The 27,809-nt window shown below is 49.1% G+C and overlaps 4 protein-coding genes across 4 annotated transcripts; 2 read left to right on the top strand and 2 right to left on the bottom strand.

The window, feature by feature from the left end:
* On the top strand, positions 2,417–3,720 carry LOC8073956 (ethylene-responsive transcription factor ERF039). Its single transcript, XM_002454492.2, has one exon. It carries the CDS (start codon positions 2,561–2,563, stop codon positions 3,263–3,265), a length of 705 nt encoding a protein of 234 aa, XP_002454537.1. The 5' UTR covers positions 2,417–2,560; the 3' UTR covers positions 3,266–3,720.
* On the top strand, positions 15,730–17,382 carry LOC8076236 (acetylglutamate kinase). Its single transcript, XM_002454491.2, has one exon. The coding sequence runs from the start codon at positions 16,180–16,182 to the stop codon at positions 17,215–17,217; it is 1,038 nt and encodes a 345-aa protein (XP_002454536.1). The 5' UTR covers positions 15,730–16,179; the 3' UTR covers positions 17,218–17,382.
* LOC8076235 lies at positions 17,416–20,676 on the bottom strand. Its single transcript, XM_021460172.1, has 5 exons — positions 20,146–20,676; positions 18,879–19,074; positions 18,426–18,519; positions 17,993–18,227; positions 17,416–17,746 (listed from the first exon to the last, which is right to left on the bottom strand). The coding sequence occupies exons 1-5, from the start codon at positions 20,517–20,519 to the stop codon at positions 17,716–17,718; spliced, it is 930 nt and encodes a 309-aa protein (XP_021315847.1). The 5' UTR covers positions 20,520–20,676; the 3' UTR covers positions 17,416–17,715.
* Positions 24,998–26,665, bottom strand: LOC8076234 (VAN3-binding protein). The gene is made up of 3 exons (XM_021460513.1): positions 26,296–26,665; positions 25,656–26,196; positions 24,998–25,555 (listed from the first exon to the last, which is right to left on the bottom strand). The coding sequence occupies exons 1-3, from the start codon at positions 26,602–26,604 to the stop codon at positions 25,197–25,199; spliced, it is 1,209 nt and encodes a 402-aa protein (XP_021316188.1). The 5' UTR covers positions 26,605–26,665; the 3' UTR covers positions 24,998–25,196.

The following is a 27,809-nucleotide window of genomic DNA, read 5'->3' as shown; positions in this document are numbered from 1 at the left end:
GATACAACAGGAGCCATCATAGTTAATTTTAAGGTTTCAGACTTATTTCGTATTTAAAATATATAGAAATATCATGCAAAAGAAAAATATGAATATGGATAAAAAATCATATAGATCGGTACCTTGAAAAAAGTTATTAAAAAGTTTATGATAACTAGATATAATTTATAGAGTATTGTGGTAGAAAATAAACAAAAATAAATAACATACAATTTTTCGCAAGCATCCAACTTACTATAAGTAAAATTCTTTATTAATCAGATATATTGAACTGTCTTAAAATTTTAGGCTGTACATGAGAACACGGATGATAGAGAGTAGTATATAATAATTAAAAGTAAAATAGTGTGACATCACGCACACATGTCTTTTACTACTACACTATTATACACAATCGATAGTGAACTAGTGTACATATATGCCTATATATATAATAATCAAAAGTAACACGCAAAAGAATCGCAGCCACACTGATCTTCGGTCTTCATTAACGTGCACTGCAACTAGCAGGCACCAAAAATACAGGTTGCAAGCACGTAACAAGTTCACAAAAAGTCCTCTCTGCTTCGTGGTCATAGCACGTAACAATTCTAGGATTGATTCAAATCTAAAAATCTTATTTTTGGATGATAAGTTTATAAAAATCCAATATGTACATAATAAAAATATATTTGTTAAAGAATCTGATGATTATATTTAATTTGTTAAATGTTGCTCCCTCTATCCCAAATTATAAGGCATTCCAAGAAAATCTTGGAGAGTCGAAGCATATCAAGTTTGACCAAAATTTACATGATAGCATAATAACATTTAATATATCAATTAAGTATGATTAGTTTCTTCATTAATTATATTTTCACATTATACCTATTTAATGTTATAAATCTTTGTAATTCTCTCTAAATTTTGGTCAAACATGAAATATTTTGACTCTCTAAATTTTTTGAAATATTTTATAGTTTGGAATGGAGGGAGTAGTATCTTACTATATAAATTTATCTAGTTAAACTTAAGTGTATTCGAGTGAATGTAATTCTGCATTCTTATCTTTATTTTTTTTACTTTATATTTGCTTCAAAACATTGTACGTGACAAAAGTATACATGTCCACATGCATGTGCATATGCTCACTGTTATGAATACATACACGTAGTCTAGGTCAAATCTATATATAAACACATAAAAACATTTAACAAAATGCACAGAAGGTTATTGAGAAAATCACCATAAACATTTCGCTGTCTAAAATACCTTTCGAATACTAAATGCACAGAAGGTCCATCGACGAATATACTTCACTCAAAATGCGGCGAGGGGAATAATGGATGAATGAACCAACAGCTAGCACCACGAACCACATGTATATGGAGGCAGGAGGCTACCTGTCACTCTGTCAGATCTGCATGACGGACATGTCGCAGCGTGCTACGTAGCATGCACAGATGTCGCCGTGACATGCTCGTTATTAACTCTCCAACTCCCACCAAGAACAAAATCAAAGGCAAAACACAGAAATCACGCTTATTTAAAAATCTACCATCAGCACCAGTAGCGCTCTCTCTCTCTCTCTCTCTCTCTCTCTCTCTCTCTCTCCAATAGACGTCAATGCCCAGCAACGTACGTACTACTTCCACACGTTTTCATTCTACCGGATTGCAATGTACTTACGTACTACTACTACGTGTGTGCTACGGTTATACGTACATGTTCCCTTCAGCTAGCATGGTGTGTAGGTACAAACAGAAGGGTGGTTTTCAGAGAGTATCATTGCAAAACGCTCTGTGATTTGACAACGCGCGCATTTTGGCAGGACGTGGATGTGCCCACCAAGCCACAACACTGACGTGAAAAAAAGAACTAAATCTGTCTGTACATGACACTTGGAATATACTAGGGCCCTGTTTATTGGATTCCATGCCTAAAGTTAAGCTACTAAACTCTAAATCTTTTTAGCTCTTAAAGCTCTAAACATGAAGTCTAAGCTACTGTCTAAGCCAAAACTTCAATCTAAACTATTGTCTAAATCGTCTTAGCTAATTTCACAGAAACTTAATTTAGATCACACAAGTGAGCTAAAGTCATCTAAAGTTTTAGTTCTCAACTTTAAACAACTAAAATTCAGACCAGAGAATCCGGACGGGTTTAAATTGTAGGTAAGGTAACCACCAGAGGTTACGGTTTCCTGTAAGCACGTAGAAACAAAGGTCAGGCCCCAAAAAACCTGTGATGTTGTGTCGTGGTGGTGTCCCCTGGGCCACGACCACGATCAATCTGCATTCTACCTCGCCGCATTGGTACTGTTCCCTTGCCCGCAGGGAAGAAGAGTGACGGAGCAGCTTCTGTCCTCTTTCCACGTCTCCCTACACCTCATCGCCTCATCATAAAACCCCCCTCGCTCCCGCGGTCTCAGCTCCCACCTCACCACACCACGCCACTCTCCTCCTCGGCTCCTCCTCGCACAGCACAGTCACTCTCCTCCCGGCAGCAGGCAGCTGCTAGCTCCCTGCTGCCAACCAACTCCACCAACACAAGCAGGAGCGCGGACGAGCCGAGAGGAGCCATGGCCATGGACGACTCGTCCTCCGGCTCCGAGCCCGAGCCCACCTCGTCGTCCTCCGTGGAGGCTCCCGCGTCCCCGACCGCGTCGTCCTCCGACTCCGCCTCCGCCGCGGGCAGCGACAGCAAGAAGCGGCGGCGCACCAAGGACGGGCACCACCCGACGTACCGCGGCGTGCGCATGCGGGCCTGGGGCAAGTGGGTGTCGGAGATCCGGGAGCCCCGCAAGAAGTCGCGCATCTGGCTCGGCACCTTCGCCACCGCCGAGATGGCGGCGCGCGCCCACGACGTGGCCGCGCTGGCGATCAAGGGCCGCGCCGCGCACCTCAACTTCCCGGAGCTCGCGGGCGAGCTCCCGCGCCCGGCCACCGCCGCGCCCAAGGACGTCCAGGCCGCCGCCGCGCTCGCCGCCGCCGCGGACTTCCCGGCAACGCCCGCCAATGCAGCCGGCGCCGACGACGACTGTGGCCCGGACGCCAGCGCCGCCTCCGACGACGTCTCCGCCTCCGCCTCGCCACCGCCGGCAACGACGCTGGACAACCCCGACGACGCGCTGTTCGACCTCCCCGACCTCCTCCTCGACCTCAGACACGGGGCCTCGTCGTGCCAGCTGCTCTCGTGCGCGCCGTCGTGGTACGACGACGTGTGCTTCTCCGGCGCCGCCGCCGGTGCGTTCCGCCTGGAGGAGCCGCTGCTGTGGGAGTACTGAGTCCAATAAAATACAGTAGAATATTTTGCTCAGTCGTCGACACGAGAATCAAAGTTAGACCACGCGGCTTCGAGAGCTAGCTGCTTCGTTCGTGTGTGGCTATGGACTGTAATTGCGTCAGTGGACCAGGAACTATGGCGATCGATGTAAACCATGCATGCAGCTAGCTGGACCAGCAGAAATGGAACCTAATTAGAGCCATTTCTCCTTTGCGTCTGCTCCTCCAGATTTAGAAAGCAAACCATGTATAAAAAACCAATTCATCCCCGGCCCGTTCCTTTCGCTCCTCCAGTGTCCAGTCTGTCTGTCTTTGCTTGGATTGTGGGGCAAGAATATGGTATGGTGCACGACTAACCGCGCATCTAGCTAGCTCTTCTTTTTTTTTTCCCTTTCATTCATTCATTCATTCATTCTCCGCTGCCCATTAGGGTTATTATAAATAATTTCTTTTAGTAGCAGCAACTAGCAAAGCACTAGTGCTATTTAAAGGTGATCTAGCCCGATTTGGACTAATGCCCTCACGAAACGCTTTCGCCAAAAGATGCACGCACCTTTTAAATTACGGCCGGATTCGTCCGTCCACCCATCGATCATCTCCAACCCAGCACGAAACAATAAAAAGCGCAAACAAGTGAAAGAAATTCACCCGACGTCCCGAACGGCCACCACCAGCAGGAGGAACCTGTCCTGTGTCCTGTGTGGCCTTTTCACGCAACAACGACGGTCGCATGCAGAATGTAACCGCGAACCAAAAGCCGTGGGATGGCGACCGGCCGGAGCTAGGCAAGGCTGGGCGCGCGCGCGGCGCGATCGAGAGCGACGGCGACCGCGCGGAAAGCGGCGTGTGTGCATGGATCCCGGCCGGCAGAGCTACTACCGCCGGGGCGGGGCTGCTGTAAGACGAGAAGCAGGAAAGCGGCCGGTGGCAGTGCCGGGCCGTATCCGCGTGTCGCCATCGTACGCCGTGGCCGCCTCCACCGATCGATCGCGCGCGCGCGCGCGTTGCCCTGGCCGCTGGCGTTCATGCGCACACGGTACCGCGTGCGCGCCAGCGGCACCGCTAGTATGCAGCTCGATCGGCGGTGGCGCCTTGGACGTTTTCGTCGGCCTTGGCTGACGCAGACGGCCAGCAGGCCATACATACTCACAGTCAGCACACGGCGCCAACGGAGACGGGGGCGAGGAGAGGAGAGGAGAGGAGAGGACAGCGGAGTGGTTGCGCCCGCATAAATGGCACCGGTTTCCTGGGCGGGCCGGGATCGATCGTACCGCGAGGATAAGGCGAGATCTCGAGGGCGTGCCTCCCGTCCGTTCGTCGTCTCGTCGCCCACCCTCAGCAGCTCGCTTTATCCACCTTGATTAATGAGCGACGAGTAAATGCCGTGTGCTGCTGACCTGACCAAGTGACCATACCATACTGCTCCTTTTGGACCTTCGTGGAGGACAGTTCGTGCTGGCACGCACGGCAACCATGCACGACGACACAGCAGCAGGCTTGTGGCGATCGTGGTGTGGCTGTACACATGCACAAGCGGCGACCAGAGGTGGCCGCACGAGTGGGACGCCACGGAGGTGATCGAACAACACGGGTGGCTGCTGGTGGCGTCAGGCCGGCCGGGGTCGATCGATATCGTGCTGTCCGGCACTGCCCGCGAGTCGTCGTTGTTTTCCGTGTACGAGATTTGCCGCGTACTGCTTGCAATGTGGGCAGCTTAATTCTTGCTGGTCGTTTTTTTGATCTGTTATATATATATATATATATATATATATATTCATTATCCGTGTTCGCGGGATAGGGGATCCTTGTTTTACGGGGTTAGCTCTGTGCATTTCCTGCAAGATTTCGGGCTCTAGGTCGTGTAGATAGAGTATATCCGTCGTGCACATGCGACAGCAACACGGAGACGTGAGACCAGTACAGATCGTGCTGTGGATGGATATAGCAACTCGTGCTAGGAGCGGCAATGTTGTGGTGCTTTGGTTAGTATAGACTTAACTTGTCATGTTGAACAATGTTATTTACAATCCACGTTACAACAACTAAACATCTTTTTAGAAAAGACAATATATTAATATTCTAGCATCTACATCGATTAATGCATATAGTTGTTCATTATTACAAGCACACAAAAAATGTATTAAACAACTAAACCTCTGCTTAACGGTTACAATATGTATGCAAGTGTCCACTCATGAAAAATATAAATCTCATACAATTAGAATCTAAATATATATTTTAATTAATAAATGAATTATAATAACGTGTATACGTGTGCCCTTATGTTAGAGGGACTGGTTTTCACTTCTTAGCAAAGTGGGTTTGTTAACGAAACATAGAAAGCGCGACTGGCCGCGCGTGACATAGTTCCACCGCGTAGTCATTTTTCTCCTTTTGCTTGTAGTTGTCTTCCTCCTCCAGCTCGCAGTCATGCTCGTCCCATCCCCACCACCCACGGCAAGTAGCTGATGCACTACCGGTCGCGCCACCTACACCCACTTTCTCAACCCCACTGCTAGCCACCGTCCCGTCGCGGCGCTCTAAGCTTTCACCAGAGCTCCATGGCCACAGCCGCTCCCGCGGAGCTCCGACGAAACCCTAGGGTGCCCACAGTGGCCCTCTTCTTCCCCGCCTCACTCTCGCCACAATGAGCTTCGACCATGGCGCCCCTATCGACCTGACTTGGGCCAGTTGCCTTTGCCTCTGCCACCACCAGGCTGTCGTTCCCACTGTCTGGCCGGCCTGGCTCCCCAAAGCATCCTTCTAAGCCCGCCGGAGATATAGAAGAAGAGAGGATGATGAACTCTAATGTCGACGAGCTCATAGGAACCCTACACGCCTTCTTCCCCAACTCTAGCGTGGACATGGGTGCGGACACGAGCACGGGCATGTGGGAGGGCGAGGGAGATGTGAGCCGGTCTGCGTCACACCATCCGTGCTCTGCGCGACGAGCTGCGAGATTGAGTTTGCTTTTGTCAAGGCCCTACCATTGATAATGTGGCCATTTGCCATATATCTAGTGGTTAAAGGTCCTTGGTCCTAAAATTTCTAGATACGTTCAACTTATACTACTAGATTTGTAGCTACGCTACATTAGAGCTACAGTACTGCAGTAAAATCTTAATTCGTGGATCAATTAATTGTTACTACAAGAGTACCATGTGTCAAGTACACCTGTATCAGCGTCGTCTTCTATGTGTTGTCGAGTACCCTCTAACAAAATCCAAAACGTATTTATGTCTGCACATGATCGTGCTTGAAATAGTACTGCACATGATCGTGCTAGTACCATGATTAGGGTATATATTGATCGGTGGCTCTTGAGTACCTGTATATCATAAAATTTATTCGATACGAATCTAAGTACTTCTTGCAACCACTTGGGCATGTTTTTAAATCCCTTGTACGTGTGGGATTATTCAGAGTTTACGATCTCTAATCAAATAGCTCGCTCCGGTTTGACAGGACAACTCATCAGTCATCATCAGATTGCATCCATGTACGACAATATTCCATCGTTTAATTTGTAGAGGGACTCCATGCAATGCCAAAAAAGAAAAAAAAAATTATTATTTGTCTCTGCTATAATAACGCCTTCAAGAACTGCTATAATAACGCCTTCAAGAACAAAGGGACGCAGCAGCATCTTAGGTGCACCTATTATTTTATTTATCTATTTATTTATTACCGATCGAGAAGAGACGAGAACAAATCTTCTTTCGACTTTCGTTCATATCATGGCCGATTCTTGTCTCATGTCAAAAGATCTACAACTAGTCTACTAGCTAAAAAACGCTAGGACCAACGCAGCAACACACAGAGAGATTTGAGATTTCGGAATGTTGTGTATCCTGCGCGTCCAAGAAACATGACGCACGGTCTACGTACTAGTACTAGTACGTCCCTTGCACCTACCGTGCGGCGGTGCTGTGGGCCTCCCTCGAATGGGGCCGTCGGTCCGGGCGGTCCTACTGGCGGCCCATGAGGTAGCGACCTACGCTGTACGCCCACCGCACCCTGCATGCAAAAGCCAAAAGCCCGCACAGTATCCAAATTTTTAGCGCAAGTAGTCCTCTCTTCGGCTCTGCTCCGTGTGTGTGTGTGTGTGTGTCCCGTTCCAAAGCCTGGGACCGACGACCATGCTGTCGTGTCGCTTCGCGGCTGGTTAGTGGTTACGAGTACTTCCTCCTCTAATGCCGGATGGAGCTTTTTCGGGTGGAAAAATGTGGAATCCTACAGATACACAGGTCGTGTTCCTATTCTTCATCATTCATGAGATTAAAATGGACTAATGCAAGGCTGGGACAGGACAATAATACGAGTAGGGTCGTAGTATAGTACCAGCACTAGCAGCCAAGGCGAGGCCAGGCTCGTGCAAGGGGTGGCTTGGACACAACCAGAAATGGCCAAAGGCCCCAGGGCTCACTTCGTACGGCCGGCGGCCGTGGCGTCTGCCCATTATGATGCGCTGGAGTAGGTGGAGGGTGGGCATGCTTCAGCTTCAATAGCGGCGCCAGTGGCGCCAGCGCCCGCCCGGCCGCCGCGCCCCCGCGGTACCGCCGGTACATGCCGCGCCACGGTCAAAAAGGGCCGGGGGTCGATGCCGCGGCCACTGGGCAGACCAGGTGTGTGCGGCCAGCAAGGACCGGCAGGGTCTGTGCCGCCTGTGCGGAAGGCAGCGCCAGCACGGCCACCTGCCTGCAACTGCAACGCGGTATGCTAGAGCGGGTGCCCCGCGCGCGCACGGACGGACATCACGGACGCCACGGCAAAACACGGCGGCAGGCGGGCACGCTCCGTGAGACGACTGTGAAAGGGCAAACAAAAATCCTTTGCCGCTGCCGCTGCCACGGTCGAATCGATCGGTGGTCGAGATAGAGCGGCCTCCGGGGAGCCGGCCGCGGCCACTAGTGGACTAGTGGTTGGTTGTCTCGCCTGCGGCTGGGCGAATCGATCAGGACAAAATTCACACATGCAACACTCGTGCCAGTGCATGGCCACGTAAAACAAGAAGATAGACGTACGTACGTACGTACTATAGTCTTGCTTTGGCTAAGTATAGTAAGGGAGGGACGTCGTGAAAAGGAGGATACACGGCCGGCAGTAGCCAGACTACATGGTGGTGGGTGTCACGTCCACGTCACGCTCGCTATCACCTGAGTGACCTCCTTTGTCTTCCCACGTAGACCGTCCCCGGCGCTCTCTCGCAACAGTACGCCGTGATGCCCATCGGCAAACAACCCACCCCCCACACACACAAAAAAAAAACGATGTGCATGTGTACGATACGCCCCGACCGGTCGTCGTCGTCGTCGTCGTACGGCGGCACGAGCGACCAAAACCGCCCACGGGATCGATCGACGCATCGTTGCCGTCGATTCTTGTAGCACGAAAGTCGCGCGCGCGATAGCTAGTAGTTCAGAAAAAAAAAAGAAAAGGAAATGAAAGTGACGCGCCAGGCGCCCATGCATAATCAGTGATGCGACACGACGATGCTGATGCCCATTGCCCTTTGCCCACACAGGTGAGGTCACGAAAGATGCATGCAAGGCACGTCTCGATTCAGTCCATATATATATCACGTAATAACGTCTTGCCAAGTTTTTTTACGGACTCGTTTGCTGGCATTCATTTCCCGCCGCGTGCAACATGCCTTCTCATGCACACGCTCCTTTTCCACCAGACCACCAAAGCCTCTAAAGTCTAAATCTATTCGACAAGACTAGCATAGCATACTTGCAACACACTAAATTTCTTTGGAGGGAATAAGCTAGGTAGCTAGCGCCAGAGGGCTTGCACTGTTGCACAATGGTAGGAGGATGTTAGTGGTTTCATACTCAATAGATGTCACCCTAAACTTACGCTTATTTAGAGATACAAATATATTATACTATTTTTCATATTTCTAATCAAACTTAGAAAAAATTAACTCTAATGCAACTTAATTATATAGAAAAAAAAGTCATATCTACTTATGGGCTTCATGCAGGTAGCAGGCAAGGGTTGCCTATACCCAAAAAAAATAGGTGGCCTAGTTGGACCGCGTTTTGGAGTACCTACAAACTGAGAGACGGATAAGCTTCAGTTATTTAATACCTCAATCTATGTGAAAGACCACTTTCGAACTGATGTTGTTTTACCATATTTATATTTGAAACAAGTTATTGTAATAACTTATACTTTCGCACTGTGATTTGTAATTGTAAACCTATGTGTGGATATATTGTACAATATCCCAGATTGTGATCTTGTTGTAAAGATGGTTTCATCGAGGTCCTTCGGAGCACACCGCAAACTATCAAACTTACATGGGTTCAAGTGTGTAGATGTTGCTAGTCTTTGCGAGACTGTGATGAAGGCCATCATACTTGAACTCTTATAAATTAGGTGGTTTTACCAGGTATCTGATGTCCAGATTTTGCATATTAGATTGTTGATTGTTTGATATCTTGGCTTGAATATCTGAATTCTATAATAACTTTGTTTCATGGTAGTGACATTCGCTTTTATCGCTATGGAAAAAAAATTGGACCCGTCAAAGTTATGAGCTCTCCTTGAGCATTGTTATTAACGTAGAAGGCCTTGACCTTGCAAAAACGAAAAAAAAACCCAAAACCCTAATAGAGTAATAGTGTAGACCATAGAGTAGCATCGACTACCACCATTGTCGACACCCTACCACTATTTTAGGGTTTGCTAACAAGGGGGGTTTTTTTTACAAGCCCTAAACTTTTCTCTCATGGGAGTTAAATCTAGGCGTGAGAGGTGCTACTAAGAAGTTACAACCCCACTAGACTATGAATCATTTCGTTGTTGTGGAAAAAAAATATGGAGATAAAGGAATAATTAGCCTACATCTATGCTCTAGCAGAGTACAAAACTAGTATATATTATCATCCATGCAGAAAGGCCCTCTGCAATACTCTACTCCACTGCATGCACGTTGGTGTGGTGTGGCGTTGCAATGCAATGCAATGCAAGGGGCCGGCGCGGGTGACGTACCGTGAGAAAAGCACGGCCTACCCACCAGCATTAAAGCTCGGTGTTTTGATGGGGAGACACGGCTATACACACGTAGAGACAGGGTGAATAAAGCATCGTGCATAATGACGTGGATCAAAGGCGCTCAATGCAAAGAGATTAGATTCCCCCATGATTGTGCGGGAGAGGCGATCGACCGCATGCATGGCTACTACTACTACTGTGCCTCTGTGCGGCGGGGGCCGGGGCTCCCCATGCCATGAACAAAAGGGAGCCTGAAGCTTCCTCTGCTTCGACAGATAAAAAGGCAGCGCTCACGCGACGTACGTCGTGGATGATGGCTCGATCGATCCTCGGCTGGCGTTTTATGTTTGGCTGCTCTACTAGCTATCTATCGATCGAGTGCGTGTGCGTGGTAGGAAATCGCCCAAACAATCCACGTGCGCACTTGGACGCTGCCACGGGTGCATGCTACGTCACGACTTGCGCCATGCATGCGGGCATGCACGCGCGCCCTCACAAGTTATTCATGGTGTGTGTATGTAGTAATAAGAAGTGGTGGGCAGGAAAATCTAGCCACGATGATATGGCCTACAGGTGTGACTGTGAGGTGTCCACATACCTCTTTCGCTCCCTGTGTTCGATCAAGATCATCATGGGGCTAGACAAAAAAATCCGTAGGCAGAAAAGGAGCGATGCCGGCCGGGTGCTATGCTAAAGCTACGCTGATAGTACGCTACACACTGGTCACAGATTCGTTCCATTGATTATGAGAAGCAGTAGTAAGGTATGCGTAGCTGTCGTCCTTGCTGCTTGCTAATAATATAACAACAGCAAATGAGCAAAAGCAGGAATTTTTTTTTTTAAAAAAAAAAGGAGATGATGTAGTAGATATATATACGCACAAGCACAAAAAGAGTGTCAGTACAGGTCCCTACTACAGTCCAAACTCCAAAGGAAATGGTCCTCGGTTCTAGATGGAATAGCTAGCTGGAGGTAGCCTGAACGACGACGCCGAGAGAATCATCAGAGGAAAAAAAGCACAAAATTGCAAAATGGTAAAAAGAGGGCCGGCCGGCCGGAATAAAGCAACGCACGATCGATTCAGCCGCAGCTACGTACTCCTACGTTAATGTTGGAGCGTACTAAGGTTCCACCGTGACCAAAAGCTAGCACGCCCCCGGCCCGATCGAAAGGAGTGAGGGTTTTAGTTTGGACAATTATTCGCCCAACAAATTGTGTTAATTCTTATTACTACTGGATTTACGTACGTAAGCATATATACATATATATACACACACACAAACGCATTTTGTTTCCGAGTCACTAGATCGGCGTCTTCCTTTTGCTGTTTTGGCATAGTGTTACGTCGCCATTGCGCGGTAGTTTTCGGCCACGTGTTTTTTTTTCTGTACGGCGAGCATATGCATGTCACCAGAGTCAGGCAGTCACCACCACCGTTCCAGGCCAAAACCTAAAGCCCCCACCCCTGTTGCCCCGGGCAAAACCTGCGGCGTCGTCGCGGCACCCACTCCGGCCGGTGGCCCAGGCCAGGCCAGGCCAACCTCAGCTTCCTCCCGTCGCTTGCAGCATGAGGTAGAGGGTAGTAGTATAGGGGGAATGAACGCTACCCTACGCGGCCGGTACCGTAGGTACGCCGCGCGTGCGACGTCGCGCGGTGAGCGGGGCATGCAGTGGACACACAGGAATCCAATTCGATTCTCGCGCTCTCGTGATGGCGTTCACCGGGCAGGCAGTCACAGCAGGGCCCCCGGCTCCGGCAAAGCCAGCCACGCCAGTCGCCACCAGTGTGCGCGCATAGTGCAGTACAGTATTGTTCCATGGCTTTTAACCCGGAAGGAAGGAATAGAGAGGATCCCCACCCACACCCAGTAGTACTACGATTATGTAGGGGGGGGTCAACTTCACTACGTACGTACTGTACCGTGCAAAACAGTGGGTGAAAGCTATTACTCCTACCGTCCTACGGCTAGCATACGTTGCTTTTGTACGTCCTACTGGAGCATCTTCCGGTGCGCCTGTGGCAAAGCATCTGTGTGGGCTCTGGACCTCTGCAGGTCCCCTACTCACAGTCACAGTGCACGGAAGGAATGACCATGTAGTAGGCTCGTTGTACAGGTACCAGTACCACACGGCAGCACTACGGCCAACTGATCTTACTGTATTCAACAACGTACACCATTATTCATCGGCGGCAAGGCAGCTCGTCCCTCCACCTACAAAACCATGGGAAAACGATCGATATCGCGCGCGCGCGTGTGGAAGGAAACTTGAGACGCCGGCGTTCGATCGTAGTCAGGAGGCAGGACGACGGGGCAACAGTGCGTGCGAGCTATAGCAGGAGATGAGGTACGTGGACGTGGGTGGCCGGCGAGACGGCTGGTTAGCTCTCGCGGTCACTGAGCCGGCCGGAGTTCCGTGCATCCCATTCGTTCCATCGTTTGCAGGCTCTCTGCTGGCCCCGGCGCCCCCACATGATTAATTTGCTCCTCCTCGACAGGGCGCTCTCGGTCATGGTCTCACTGATCAACTCATCCATCTCCGTCCGCTTGCTATGAGAGAGAGAGAGGCAGAAACAAAAAGGGGCCGGCCGGGGTGAGGTGCGCGCGTGTGGTGTGGGTGCCGCTGCCGCTGCCGGGTAAGTGCGCACCGGGTTTGCCACGACAATCTCACTGCACCTACCGCCGCAACGCGAAAGCCTCTCTCTCTCTCTCTCTCTCTCTCTCTCTCTCTCTCTCTCTCTCTCTCTCTCTCTCTCTCTCTCTCTCTGTGTGTGTGTGTGTGTGTGAGGAGTGGTGCGCGATAGGCAATATAGCCAATAGGCAGGCACACAATGGGGCATCACAGGGGCTAGCTGCTGCGCACGCATAACATAATTGCGATCAGGAACTCGATCGACCAATAGGCAAGTAGAGTATATGGCTACCGTTCGTTCGTTAAGCTGGACCGCGGCGTGGAGGCACCGTACGTACGTGGCGCCAACGCAGCCGATGGTGACACGGCCTGGCATGACGACGGGCGTATAGCCTAGCTAGCGCAGCGCAGGCGGCGCAGGGCTGCCGGCCGGCCGTGCGTGCTTGCCGCCTCGGATTCTCGATAGGAGTGTCCAAGCGATTGGTAGGAGCGGCCGATCGACCGTTCCAGGCAGGACGAGAGAGCGCAGGCCCAGCCGGCGATCGACGACGTACGGTTCGCCGGCTCGCGCCGTGCTGCCTGCTCCTGCTCCGGCGACGGGATGAATGGGAAAGGGAGAGTTGTGGACGACGACGGCCTTTAAATGCCTGTGGTGTGTGGAGCTACCATGGCGGGGCGTGTGGTAGCTGGACCTGCTGGACGCGCGGCCGGCGTGCTGCTGGTCCGTACGTGTACAACAGGGATGGGATGCCGCAGGGCGCGCGGCAATGAATACTGTAGCTGGAGGAGAAGGACCACGTAACCGACCAGCGGCGACAGCGGGTCAAACCCAACCGCACAGTGCTCCGACGATCCAAGAGCTGGATTCTGGAGGGTTATGTTATTTCCTTGATCAAAAAGTGGTTTCTTGGATGATTTGACGACGATCTAGGTCTCATGGCGAGACATGTGGTTTAGTGTGCAAAAGAGAATTTTTTTTTGCAGTACAATAATCATTCAGCGCTATACAGTAGCAAAGAAAGAAAGAAAGAAAAAAGGTGGCGCGCAGCTTATACACGAGCCTGAATAAACGGGCAGACACCCGCACACTTTGTGGCAGCAAAGCACTGTTAGACGGTCAAAAAACGAATGATACTAGTGTACAGTGTATAATACAGCAAGTATACAAAAACGGGACATCCATCCATTCATTTCCAAGAGCATTGGCATTGCAATGACTGCCTTCCATGCCATGGCCCATCTTGATCTGGCCGTCGAGATCGATCGAGACCAACCACGCCCCCGCACCACGGGGAAGCACCAGATGAAGTTTACAATGAATGGCATGCATGATCCCAGTGACACGCAGATCATATCCAGGCTCCAGTCTGCAATCAATACAGGGCGGCATCACTGAATGACATGACCCTCCAAGATGGCAGAGGCAAAAAAGGAACCGCAGTCTTTACCAACCTGTCTCCACAGAAGATCATCAATTGAGCTACTGTTGCCGTACCACCGCTGCCAGCAAATGAATGGAGCTACCAGGAATTACAAACGGGCCCGTCCAAAACACACGGCCAAACAACTCATGATTACTCGATGCACATTGTAGCGTACTCCGTATGCCGACATCCCCCAATACTCCACCGCTAAGAATTTCAGCAGACAATAAGCCCCCGAATACTCAAGGTGCTCTCTCTCCGTCTAAAAAAAAGTAATTTTTGGTTTTCAAAGAGTCAAACAATTTAAAATTTAACTAAATCTATAAAAACTAACATCTATAACACCGAATATCATTGGATTAATTACAAAATATATTTCGTGATAAATCTATTTAAAGACACAAATATTAGTATAACTTTCTATAAATTTGGTCAAATTTAACAAAGTTTGAGTTGTTTTACATATGGAATTGCTTTTTCTTTTGGATGGAGGGAGTAGGGAAAATAGCTGGAAGTTTGTACTCTTCCACGGACACACAGCATTTGACTGTAATCTCACTATCCACAGACCACAGAGACTATAACACAGAGCATTTAACAATGATAACCAGCAGCTTAAACCTGCATATAATCAGTTATACCGAAGAAGTGCTGCAAACTATGTATTATACAATGTAGTGTAATGCTCTGTAATGACTAACCATACGTCTTTGGATCTAACAGGCAGGGTTCTTTTGGGATTTGGATATAAGCAACAGTTGAGGTGAGAATGTGAGATATACAATACTATTTTGACCCAAAAAAAAAGTAGGAAAGCCACTGGCGGTACAGATCCACATAGCCCAACGAACTAGGCTACGACGATACTGGGCTCTCCCCATGGTTGGTGTCCACAATGACTAACGCGACAAGGCCTAATCCAGTCTATTTTTGGGCCGGGCTATACTTACTGGCGGTTTCACGTTGCAAGGTAGACTAGGTTGGTGTCACAAACCACTCAAGCAATTTTGAGCAAAATCAAGTCAAACCACGATATAATCGGAAGAGAGTTTTTACTTTTTAGAAGAGCTGAAGAAGAAGGACATCAGATGAGAAGGAAGAACCGGGAAGTGGAGAGCCGAGCAAGAACAGTTCGTCGTTCTGTTTTTCGTTGAGTTGGCAAATTAAGAGGAAAAAAAAAGTCCAAGAGTTGATTGCTGGGCCAAAGCTCCAGCCGGTTGGCCCAGCCACTCATCAGACCATGAAGCCCAAATGCTACAATAGTCGTGTCCCTGGCAGACCGTTGGGCCTGTCAAGACAGTCAAGTTGAGCTCAGAAACAAATAGTATATTCCACGCCATGCTCGAGACAGCAATCAGGCCTGTCAAGCAACACTGATATTGTTTAGTCCTGACCTTTCAGTTTTGTCGAACGGGTTTTAAAATGCAGAAAATCCAACGGATGTCCCCAACGTAAATACAGAGACTCGATCAGAGAGTTCATATGAATCAGAACCTCTCCAGATGTGAGAATTGCCCTTATTTCTTTTCACATTTTGATCGAAATTTCTCTATCATATCAAATGTGCTGCTACACCATGCCAAATAATCAAAACCAGAGCACGAAACAACATATACTCGAATTTGCAAAGCAAGTCGATCCCCAAACGAAAACACGTGCTCCGGTCAACCGCCGGCCGCTCCACCAGCTCCGGTGTCACCACTCGCCACCTGCTACGCCGCCGTCCCAATCTTACAATTACCCATTTCCGCTGCGCCGTGGGCACACTTCCAGTGCCGAGCAGCAAGCTCGCTTCCGCCTACACCCAAACCAAAGCGAGGCATTTCATCGAACACAACGACCCCCCGTTGCAAACCATGCTGCTCACCAATCCCCACCCCTCCCTCGCCGCCGCCGCCGCCGCCTCCACGCCGACCCCGAAGCATGGCCTGAACGCTAACCGCGTTGCGGCCCTGACCCCGTCAGCCTCCCACCGCAGCGGCGGTCTCCGGGTCTCCGCCGCTTCCGTGGCGGCGGCGCAGCCCACGCCGGCGTCCCCTGTAGCGGCGCTGAGCCGCGTGGACGTGCTGTCGGAGGCGCTCCCGTTCATCCAGAGGTTCAAGGGCAAGACGGTGGTGGTCAAGTACGGCGGCGCGGCGATGAAGTCGGCGGAGCTGCAGGCGTCGGTGATCCGCGACCTGGTCCTGCTGTCCTGCGTCGGCCTCCGCCCCGTGCTCGTCCACGGCGGCGGGCCCGAGATCAACTCCTGGCTGGCGCGCGTCGGCGTGGAGCCCCAGTTCCGGAACGGGCTCCGCGTCACGGACGCGGTCACCATGGAGGTCGTGGAGATGGTGCTCGTGGGCAAGGTCAACAAGCAGCTCGTCTCCCTCATCAGCCTCGCGGGGGCCACCGCCGTCGGGCTGTGCGGCAAGGACGCGCGCCTACTCACCGCGCGGCCCTCCCCCGACGCCGCCTCCCTCGGCTTCGTCGGCGAAGTGACGCGCGTGGACCCCGCCGTCCTCCACCCCATCATCGCGTCCGGGCACATCCCGGTCATCGCCACCGTGGCGGCCGACGAGGCCGGGCAGGCCTACAACATCAACGCCGACACGGCGGCCGGGGAGATCGCGGCGGCGGTGGGAGCCGAGAAGCTGCTGCTGCTCACGGACGTGTCCGGCATACTGGCGGACCGCGACGACCCGGGGAGCCTGGTGAGGGAGGTGGACGTCGCCGGGGTGAGGCGGATGGTGGCCGAGGGGAAGGTGGGCGGCGGGATGATTCCCAAGGTGGAGTGCTGCGTCCGTGCCATCGCCCAGGGGGTGCGCACCGCCAGCATCATCGACGGCCGCGTCCCGCACTCGCTGCTGCTCGAGATACTCACGGACGAGGGCACCGGCACCATGATCACCGGCTAAAGCTGGATTATTATTTGTTAGCAAGAGGGGATTAGTCGTGAGTGTGTGTGACACATTGACATTGGTCTGAATTGTTTTGCACACGCACCCAACGGTCTGTTTTTCGCGAACGAAAGATGTGATAGTGAACTGAACCAAATCAAACTTTATTTATACAAAGAATTTTATCAATTGACATTTATGCGGGCTATTTCAATGGAGCAAATCAAATCAAAGTCAGCCTGTAACTTTATTTATACAAAGAATTTTATCAATTGACATTTATGCGGGCTATTTCAACAGTTAATGTTGTATCCTTACGATGAAGGACTGCAAACATGAAATTTGCTGATGCTGGACTGCTGGAGTAGGAGGCGTAGCTACAGAGGTCCATCCGGCACACAAATATGACCCAGAACAACAACATTCCCTTGTAAAATTTTGTATAGGCTAAGTTATGAAGCTTGGTGTGTTCTACAAAACATATACAGACGAGCTTGTAGAATGCCAGAATCTGCCTCACCACACTTTGAAATCCCAATGTTCATAACTGTAGCCAAAATCACCAGGAAAACGAAAAGCATAAGCACGCTGAATGCAAGCATAATAATGTTAATATTACTAGGACACATCATAATTCCACACATTGGCACAATAACAAATCCCAAATTCTTGGCCAGTCAACCTTTGGATGGCCTCAATCTTGACCTGACTAACTGACTAGAGTTGCTCCGTGTATAACCAAAGAGGCAATGAAACATATAGAAATATAAAGTCGACGGATTGTTGTGCTCACTTGATACGAGCAATGGCCACCACGATGAAGACGAATACCGTGAGCATGAACGACACCTTAACTGCATCACTGTATGCATCTGGCTTATCATCATCCTCTTGAGGGTGGATCAGCATGTTGATTATCTTCATAACATTCTCAAGGAATTCAACTATTTTTGCCTGGGCACTTTCCAGGATCCACTTAAGCACTTCAGCTGGACCACCAGTGTCTCCCTTTTTGTCATTTTCTTTTCCTGAACGATGTTGTTAGTCGGAATAAGTGAAAATATATAGACCAGAAAGAAAAGCAATAGTCTAGCTAAAGCAGTGAATATTTCTTGCAAATGTTACAAGGCTAAGGTCAAATGGTTCATCCGAGTACAGCTTGGAATTAACAAACAGAACATTGTATATGATACATGCATATACATGAAAGTTTTCACGCAACATACCATCATGTAAAGATCTCCTGAAATCTTGAACTGCCTCATTATTCATGACAGCATTCCAAACAGCCTTATCGCATGACAAAGACATAACCATTTTCTGCATAATGGACAAGGTTAACACAATGATTAAGAGATAAGCTGTTGAGAAACTTCTAGATGACAGCTAGATCTGAAATTACAAATGGTACAGCAAAATATGACAGGGCACTATAACATGATGTGGTAATAATGTATCACTATCTAACTAAGTGTTGCAAAATACCTCTGCTCGCCTAAACAGCCGGTTAGCTTTAATCACTACATGGTCACCAGTTGTTTCCATTTAACCAGCCATTTTGCTTGTTTAAAAAGCTGTTGAGCCCGAATAAAAGGCTACGCAATAAGTTACTGACCATTTAGCATCTCGTGTTTAGGTGAACACTGAAAATACATAAAAGGAATAGGTTCAGTTTAAACCTGAACGGTGGGATCCTTTTGCAACAGACGGAAAGCATCCAAAACATTCCTATGTTCCCTTGAAAGAAGTGCAGTAGAGTTAAGAACATAGGCAGCAGGTTCAATCCAGTCATCTGATCCAGATGAATTGCCAGATGAATGTCCTGATGCAGACAACTGTCTGTCAGTTGTGTCTCCAAGAGGATTCTCAAATACCCTGAAGGAAACGATAACTCGATTAAATGAAGCAAAGAACAGCAATGCATGAGATTTAACTCTTTGGTACAAGTTAATGAGCAAAGGTTTGCTGTAGATTTTTAAAGAAAAAAAGGTTTGTTTTCAGCTACAAACTTGAACATAGAAAAAAACATTTTTATCGGTTTATCAAATGATGGTACACACATTGCAATATGGTCACAACAAGATGTTGCATAATACAAACCCTGGAAACAAAGGGAGTCTAATCCATAGAACCTTTTCTATCTAATAATTAGTTTATGTTTGTTCTAATTATAAAGCAAACAAGAACAAATCTTTGATTTTCTCAGGCCAATCGCTCTGGTTTCTTTTTGGGGAAGAGGAGAGGAGAGGGGGGGGGGGGTTATAAAAAGACAAATACAAATTATGTTAGTACAACAAAGCTAGTCTTGGGGATCACCTGGCAAGAATGAGCCAGAGTGAGCAAGTAATCCATAGGGTTGGAAAAAGTTACAAGAAAATAAACAATGGGAAATTAGCATAACCAATTATAATCCTTCATTGAGCTGCTACTAATCATATAAAGTTGATGTAATTAGGTGGATCTAATGTTCTATAGTAGTCCCTACAACACGGGTGCCAAAAGGTACACAGACAATCCTATGATTCAAGAACATAACAACAAAAATAGGAACTCATTCATGATTGTTAATGAATTCTGCATGAGAAAAAATTGATACTGCAACTCTGCAAGTTCGTGTGGATGTCTATCCATAGATCCCTCGCCCCCACCCCTACCCCCATAGCGGCATAGCCCGCCCCCACCCCATCCCCACTCCATACTAAGATGGCAGGGACCGCATAACGACAACGAATGCTAACCACCATATAGTGCTAAAATGAACTGAAGCATGCAAGAGCTATCTATGTCGCATGAAACTACATTCGAAAACAGCTCCAATCGAATCTAATCCATGGAAGCAAAGGTCGCGTCACCAACACAAGCAACATCAAGATGCAAAGTTAGATCCAATCTAACAGTGTGCGAAAAATAAGATATGCTTTAACAAGGTGAGCACGCAAATCATACTCCTGGATGCTGGTGACTGCGCCGGTGACCTCGTCTATGGTGGGCGGGGACCAGAACACCACCCTGTACTCCTCTTCTTCCTCCATCTCCCCGGTACCGGAGGGGCCGGCTCCGGCGACGACCTCCTCCCAGTCCCCCTCCTCCTCCCCGTCGCGGCGGAGCGCGCGGGACTCCCAGTACGCGGCGGCGGCGACCGCGGAAGGCGGGGGCGGGGAGCTGGCGCGCAGGGGCCGCCCGCTCGCGACGGCGCGCGGGCGTGGGGACGCGGCGGAGGTGGAGGCGCCGGCGCCGGGGCCGAGCGCCGACGAGGAGGATGAAGAGCGCACGGCGCGGCTGCTGAGGCGGAGGAGGTGCCTGCCCGGCGGGTTCCTCATCGCCGTCTCGCCGGAAACAGAGGTTGTCTTCGTTCTTCGACCGCGAGGTCTCCTCGGCTGCACCGCGCGCTATCCAACAGCCTACGGGGGATGGGATGGATAACTAAAAAAAATGTCTTGAGCAGGAAGGTAGTTTTGGCCTTTGGAGCTTTGTGGAGTTGCGAAAATCCTCCAATGAACGTATTATGCTCCAATATATATTTGGAGAGGGTTGAGTATTGCTAGGGGTCACCCATACTGGTTGTGCGGTTTCTTGTGGTGTCATGCTTATTGGTTGCTTTAATTTTCTGTTCTCTTGTGATTCCATCAAATTAGTTTTGATTTATATTCTACAGTGGGCAATTATTAAGGTGCTATGGTTTTGAACTTATCAAACGTTTATTATCTCAAAGTTGCCTTGATTCTTGCACTTTTGAGGCTAATCAACTTCATGTCTCAATCTCACCGTCCATAAAAAATAAGAAAAAATTTCTAGTATATTTTTTTCATAAACTGATAAAAACTAAAAAAAAATCAAGGAAGGAAAATGGTATTAGGACTTTTTTCGTATATGCATATGAGTTGTTAAGCAATAGTTATTATTTTTTTGTTAGAGTTAGTAAAAATGATTTTTTTCTAATAACAAATTCTAATACGTAGTAATCCGTAATCGTTCTTGAACTCCAAGATTTTTTCTTTACTTTAGCTAAACATAAGCTCATTTCTATAAACACACATACTTCCTCAACATAATTCTAATGTAGTGCCAAGTCAAAACATCTTGAATTTGATCAATGTATATTGAAAAATATGAATACTTCACAAAATAAATGTATTCATTATATTATTTGTGGAATATATTTTTATATTATGTGTATTTGGTGTATTGAATATCACTATTCTTTTGCTATAAACTTGATCAAATTCTGTATAGTTTTACTAACGGCACAATTAGGATTCCCTTTGGCACGTGGGATTTTTCCCTTTTTCTTGTGTTTTTATGTGAACATGAACAAATTCTTTGAAATTACTACGTTCCAAAGAAACTCTGAATCCATTATTTTTAGGACATACATGCATGCACAGGCTGCTCTTACTAACATCTATGTTGATTAGGCTGAGAAATTTTGATATGTAAAAACTCAACATGTACACCTTTATTATCGATAAGCACATCACTTGTAAAAAGAAGAATACTTAACCGAGCAATGCAATTATGCAATCACCTATGTTGAACCGAAGGCTGCGCCCAAACCTAGATGTACAGTTACCATGACAAGAACCAAAGCCTTAATGCTCTAGTATTTCTTAATCAGGCACGAGTTCCTCGATGGGAGAAAAGGTCTACTTTGTGATTAACGTTTTGTTTTTCCTGTGAGCTTACCTAGAAATGACGAAATGTTTGTTTATGTAACAAAATGTTCCATATTCACAACAAACGGTTGTAGCTAATGCTTCCGCATTGAAGTGTAGTAGCAAGCGGAAACTAAATTAAAAGGCTAGGGGGCTGTTTAGTTCCTGAAAAATTTTGTAAGGTTTTTAAGATTCCTCGTCACATCGAATCTTGTTGTACATGTATGAAATATTAAATATAAATAAAAAATAACATCACCAACTAAACAACCCCTAGAATAATACGTACTTCAAAGCTATGGCCTCGTTTAGTTCTAAAAAAATTTGCAAAATTTTTTAATTCCCGTCATATGAAATCTTTAGACGCATAATTGACGAGACGAATCTTTTAAGTCGAGTTAGTACATGATTGGATAATATTTATCAAATACAAACGAAAGTGTTACTATTCCTATTTTGCAAAAAAAATTTGCAACTAAACAAGGCCCATGTAATGTAATGTAATGTAGCTTCAGCTGTGCACCAACGGTTTTCCATCGCCGCAACCTGCCGCAACCGTTGCTTTCTCAGCTCCGGCTATGGGCTGGGGCGGAATTGATCCACGTCGCCATTCGGTCCCAGCCGTAAGATCCCGCGCCACAAACAGCCAAACACGGCTCCCACCCAAGGAGCAAAACCATATTCCAGGTATGTACGGGGGGTTTCGGTTTCGCTGGGGCACGCAGCCGGCAGCCAGCGAGCCCCCCACCAAATGCTCGGTCCCACACGCCGTTGCTTTCAGAGTTGGCACACGCCACTCTGCCCGGTGATTCGCAGAATCGCAACAAATGCTGTCAAACCTTGCGGTTATCCTCTAACATAAATCCGTTGCGAATATTAAATAACTTTTGCCTGCTGGCTGATCTCAGCCGTGAGTTCTCTTTCTCGCTATGGCCCTCTACTCTAGCCTGCGACGGATTCAGAGTCGTCGCGCATGCATGTCGATCGATCGACCGGTCGCGAACTAGGTCACGAGTGTGTTAACTGGTGTCTTCACGCCATGACGCGCCGCACGTCGGAATCGTAACGCGACATATTATGCATGGATGATGGATCGGAGCACGCGTGCTGCGCGGTGCATCGAAACCGCACGCGGGCGTTTTGTTGTACGCCAGCGAGACAACCCGGAAGGCCGGAACGAAAGCGTGCGCCGGGGTTCAGGAATCGGGAGACAGCGACAGGCCGGGAAGCTCGCAGCCAACCGTGTACTTGTGTTCCTCATGCATCCTCCCCGACGACGGTGACGAACGGCAGTCCAAGCGCACGCAATGGCGCGAGGACGTCGAGGAGGCCGCGCGCGGCCGAGACCGCGGCGTGGCGTAGCGGCAGAGAGTCTCCCGATCCCCGACGGCGATAGACGACGCGATGGACAACCAAAGGCAACGGCCGCACGGGACATGTACATACATAAGCGAAAGCGAGGGGCAAGCGGGCAAGACATCGCACGATGATCGGATGACGCAACTGCCAAAGTGCCAACGCCGCCGGCCGGCGCTAATAGCCTGCACCTCCACGACCGCGTCCACCGTCCACGTACGGTGGCTAGCTAGCCGCTGCAGAGACCGCGCCTCGGTCCATTTGGTGGTTGCCACTTCTATTTTCGTTGCGGCTCAGCGCCTCTCACAGCCTGACGCAAAATCCATGGATGCTCAAATTCTTACCTTGTTTGTTTTTTTCTTCAAAGACGACACTAACTTAACCAATATGGACCTGTTTGGATCAGCAAACTAAAGTTTAATCCATCGTAACGTGGACTGATTAAGATTTCCTTTTTTCTAATGAGTTTTACTCATCGATTAGTTGTTAGACACAGTAATTAGTTCATGTTTAGGCCTTCTATTTGGCATCCAAAGCATGGACTTAAATTTTGTTTAGTGCATCAAACACTCCCGTATTTGAAGATGACCTCCAACTCCAAATACGTACTTCATTTCTGATGTCTTAGGGTTTACGTCGAGATTTGTGTCATATGACGATGATGATTATATAAGACGGGTAAATGTCAAATGTTCTCTTACAGTTGCCAATGCTTGAGCTTTTGCTAACAACCATAGTTACATCTAGCTTACATTGAATCTACCTAAGTTTTTAGTTGTGATTTAGTTAGTAAAATGGTCTAATAAAAATTAACTTATAGGATCTGGATCTTATGTATATGATCCTATCGATCTTATCAGATCGAGCAGTACTGGATTCTGTTAAATTTGCCATACTCCGTACATGGTAGGATGGATTTCTTATGGCTTTGTACTTGTAATTCCAAAAAAAAAATCTTGGTTTTGGAGATATGCAGAGAGCATTTATGTGTATAAGAGCATCCAGAGTTTGGTAAAAACAACTCCCTATCTTAATATTTTAACAAAAAGAAAAAAAAAACTTCTCCAACAGTTTGCTAAAAAAGCTCATAGAAAATTGTCAAATATCCTCTTCAACTCATAAGTTTTCAAAGTCGAGACACTTCCCTATATCTCTCCTCGGACCTATTTTCATGGCATTTCTCGCGCAGCCCTCTGGTCTGGCCGCCACTGGTATATACCTCCATCCCCAGTAGGTCAACAATGTCGCTCCGTGCTTTGCCTCCGCGGATGTTTATTGATCTTTGTTTTAAAAGCACGGCATGCTGCCTTCACATGTACATGACCTGTTATCTTCACATATGCTCATTGCTTGTATTGGCCGGAAACCAAATTTAGTTGGCTATTAGTTCATTTATGATGTTGATCGGAATTCTAGTTCCATGATGTCCGTTGCAAAGAAATAGTCTCTCCGTCTCAGAAAAATGTAACTCTAGTGAATCTCCCTTACATTTTCAAACATATAAAATAAAAATGTTTGCAATAGAAAATAATTATTGTTAATTCATTACAGAATATATTTTAAATATATTTAGAATAATAAATGTTGATGCTGTTTTTCATAAATTTGATTAAGCTTAAAAAAGGCCGTGTTATTTTTTGCTAGGAGATAGTGCTTTTCAACATTATTTTTTTAGCGAACGAACAATGTTTGTCTCCCTTAACATTTCAGCATACGCCAAATTTTGGCAAAAAAAAAAGGGGGCCGCACGTCATAATCAAGTCACAATCATGACGATGCTTGAAATTGACTACACCAGGAACAAACAGTATGGAGTCTGAGCAAGGAGAACTACGTACACCAGGAACAGACAGTATGGAGTCCCAGGAAAAAGCAAAAACTACAATTCTGCACATAAATCGCCCCTCGATTTCTCCCTGCGTTAAAACCGTGCGGGGAAACTAACGGGGTCAGATTTACTCATTTACGCGCCAGGTTACACGACCAAATTTAAGATGCGCTCAGCCTGAGCGACTCAAACGAATGCTCGAGCTGAGCAGTACCGCCGGCCACCTGCCGGATCAGGTTCTTCACCGCCTCCACCCACTCCTGCCTCTGTGCCCTTCTCTCGCACTGGAACTCGAGCAGGCCCTGCGCCGTCCTCAGCCCGAAGTGGCACGTCTCCGGCGCCGAGCTCTGCACGCCGCCGCCCTCGTGCGCCGGCCACGCCGGTATGTCGTCGTAGACGCCGTAGACGACGCCCTTCTTCTTCTTGGAGAAGGCGCCGCCGATGTGCTCGCTCTTCAGCTTCACCATCACCTGCGACTTCTTGTTGATGTACACGGCCACTTGCTTCCAGTGCAGAGCGCCTGTGGAAACAGCAGTTCGGTTTGATTCAGATTCTAGCTTGCCCAAAGCTCTGTCAGCAGTGAAGCTTGTGACGTGGCGAACAAAAATGGCTGTGCTTGCCTTTGCGGTTGCGTTCGAGGAGCGCCCCTTCCTTGCACCAGACGTCGGCGCGGCAGCTGCCGCCGGTCTTCTCGTACGGCGCCACGGCTGCTCTGCTCCTCGCCTCCCGCTGCGCCCTGTGCCTCATCGCCGCGGCTCCTCTGAGAGCCGTGGCCGCAGCGGCGGTGAGGGTCAGCAGATCCCCGGGGCTCCGCACGTCCACCGCGGCCTCCACGGCGGACGCCACCTGGTCGTGGTCGGCCCCGGCGAGCTCGGCGACCTCGACGCAGTGCGACGCCAGCAGCTGCGTCGCGGACGCCAGCGCGCTCTCCATCCGGGCGCCATCGATGTCATCCATCTCGGCGCTCGCGGTCCCGGCCACGGCGGCGACGGCGGCCGCCACGCTCGCCACGGAGACCGCGGCGTGCACGCGCGCCCGCTCGGCGCGGGCCTTGTCCACCTTGCTGCTGCTCGCGTCCCAGTGGTGGAACCACTTGCCGATCGCTTGGACCGTGTGGTGGACCTGGTGCGCGGAGATCGCGCTCCTGCTCCTGAGCGTCTGCTGCAAACGCAAATCGCGCAGGACAATCCATCCATTGATTCAGCTGCACTGGCGGTATTGCAGGGATGAGCAGAATGGTTCGATGAGATCGATGCTTACGCGTTTGCGGGGGCTTATGTTGGTGCCGGAGGCGGCGGCGGCGAGCGCGAGCGTCTCCGGCACGAGCATCCCGGACAGGCGGTCGACGACGAAGTTGGAGCTCCGCCTCGCGCCGACGCCGCCGGCGGCCAGCACCTTGGAGATCTCCGACGCCGACACGCTCCACGACCGCGAGAGGAACTCCATGGGCTCCATCGGCATCTGCGGCGACTGCACCGCCAGAGCCCCCGCCGCCCCGGCGCAGCCCCCGTCAGTGAGCAGCAGGTGATCCCTCCTCTTTGTCCTCATCATCAACAAGTGCGCCTCCATCTTGAGTTCCTCCTCACCCCCTCGACGACCGCTGCCTTGACCGTAGTTAGTATCGCACTGTTCTTCGTGTCGCATTGCGTCGCGTCCCGGCCGGTGCTGCCACCTCGCCGCCCATTTATCGTCATCGGGCTCGCCCGCGCGGTGGGCGGTGGCGGTGCGGCGCAGGCAGGCAGACACGGAGCACGGGGGAAACGCTGCGTGGGCGGCAGGAAACACCAAGGCTTCGGTCCCTGACGCCGCTGCCGCCCCTGTCGCGCAGATGGAGCGACACGTAGACAGAGTTGCATTGCTTGCGGAGTGGCCATGGCCGCGCGCGTACGCTGCACCGGCCGGGTGGGAGGGCGCGTCGGGGTCTGTCGGCGTCGCGGCATATAAAAACGTATGCTAGGGGATGAAATCTCCTCGGACTCGTGAGCCCGCCAGTGTACATTCGGTGGTAGTTTATTCGAACCGGTGGGTCTCACGGCGAGCTTGTCGGACCAAGCGGACACGGGTCAGGACGTTTGGACCTGGGGTGCGGATCGGTGGACATCTGGTGAACTTTACCACGTGTCTGTATGCTGTGTATTGTGCACTACCAGAGCCAGAGCACAGCACACTGACCCTGGCAAAAAGAGAAGGGGAGATCTAGGACGAGGATACGACATCAGTATGATATCTAGGCAAAGGCTAGCACGCTGCCGGCCACAGTAGTAGCACGACAATGTTGTCGTACTAGAAGACTGTCGCCAGGAATAGACGTCTCATGTGTTGTAAAACACGTCGTTGACGTTGGATCGGCTATCGCTCTCAAAAGCAACGCAAACACAGAGATGAACACAAGAGAATAATTGTGTGGGACTATTCTTTATTGATTTCTGAATATTGATGATTATAATGAAGGATCTCCCACATATATATATCCTGAATATGTCCTAGAGTTCGGTAATTATCCACATAGCAAACGGACTAGGATTAGGATTCCTCCTTCTCCTCTTTCTATATTCCAAAGTCCGTTTGTTTTACAACACTCCCCCTTGGGCAATTACCACGATATTATGTCTCGTTAAAAACTCTATCCGAAAAACCCATTGGGAAAAACGGTTTATGGAGAAAAGAGTACATATACACCGTTCTTGTTAATTGCACATATATTGCCTCATTAAAACCTTTATGAGAAACTTCAGAAAAACTCATAATAGGAAAAAGAGTACAATAATGATCTT

The sequence above is a fragment of the Sorghum bicolor genome, chromosome 4 (genome assembly GCF_000003195.3).
Source record: "Sorghum bicolor cultivar BTx623 chromosome 4, Sorghum_bicolor_NCBIv3, whole genome shotgun sequence".
In the NCBI taxonomy this organism is placed as follows: Eukaryota; Viridiplantae; Streptophyta; class Magnoliopsida; order Poales; family Poaceae; genus Sorghum; species Sorghum bicolor.
Note: the sequence above shows the minus strand (reverse complement) of the source record. Positions and strands in the feature narration are given on the sequence as shown.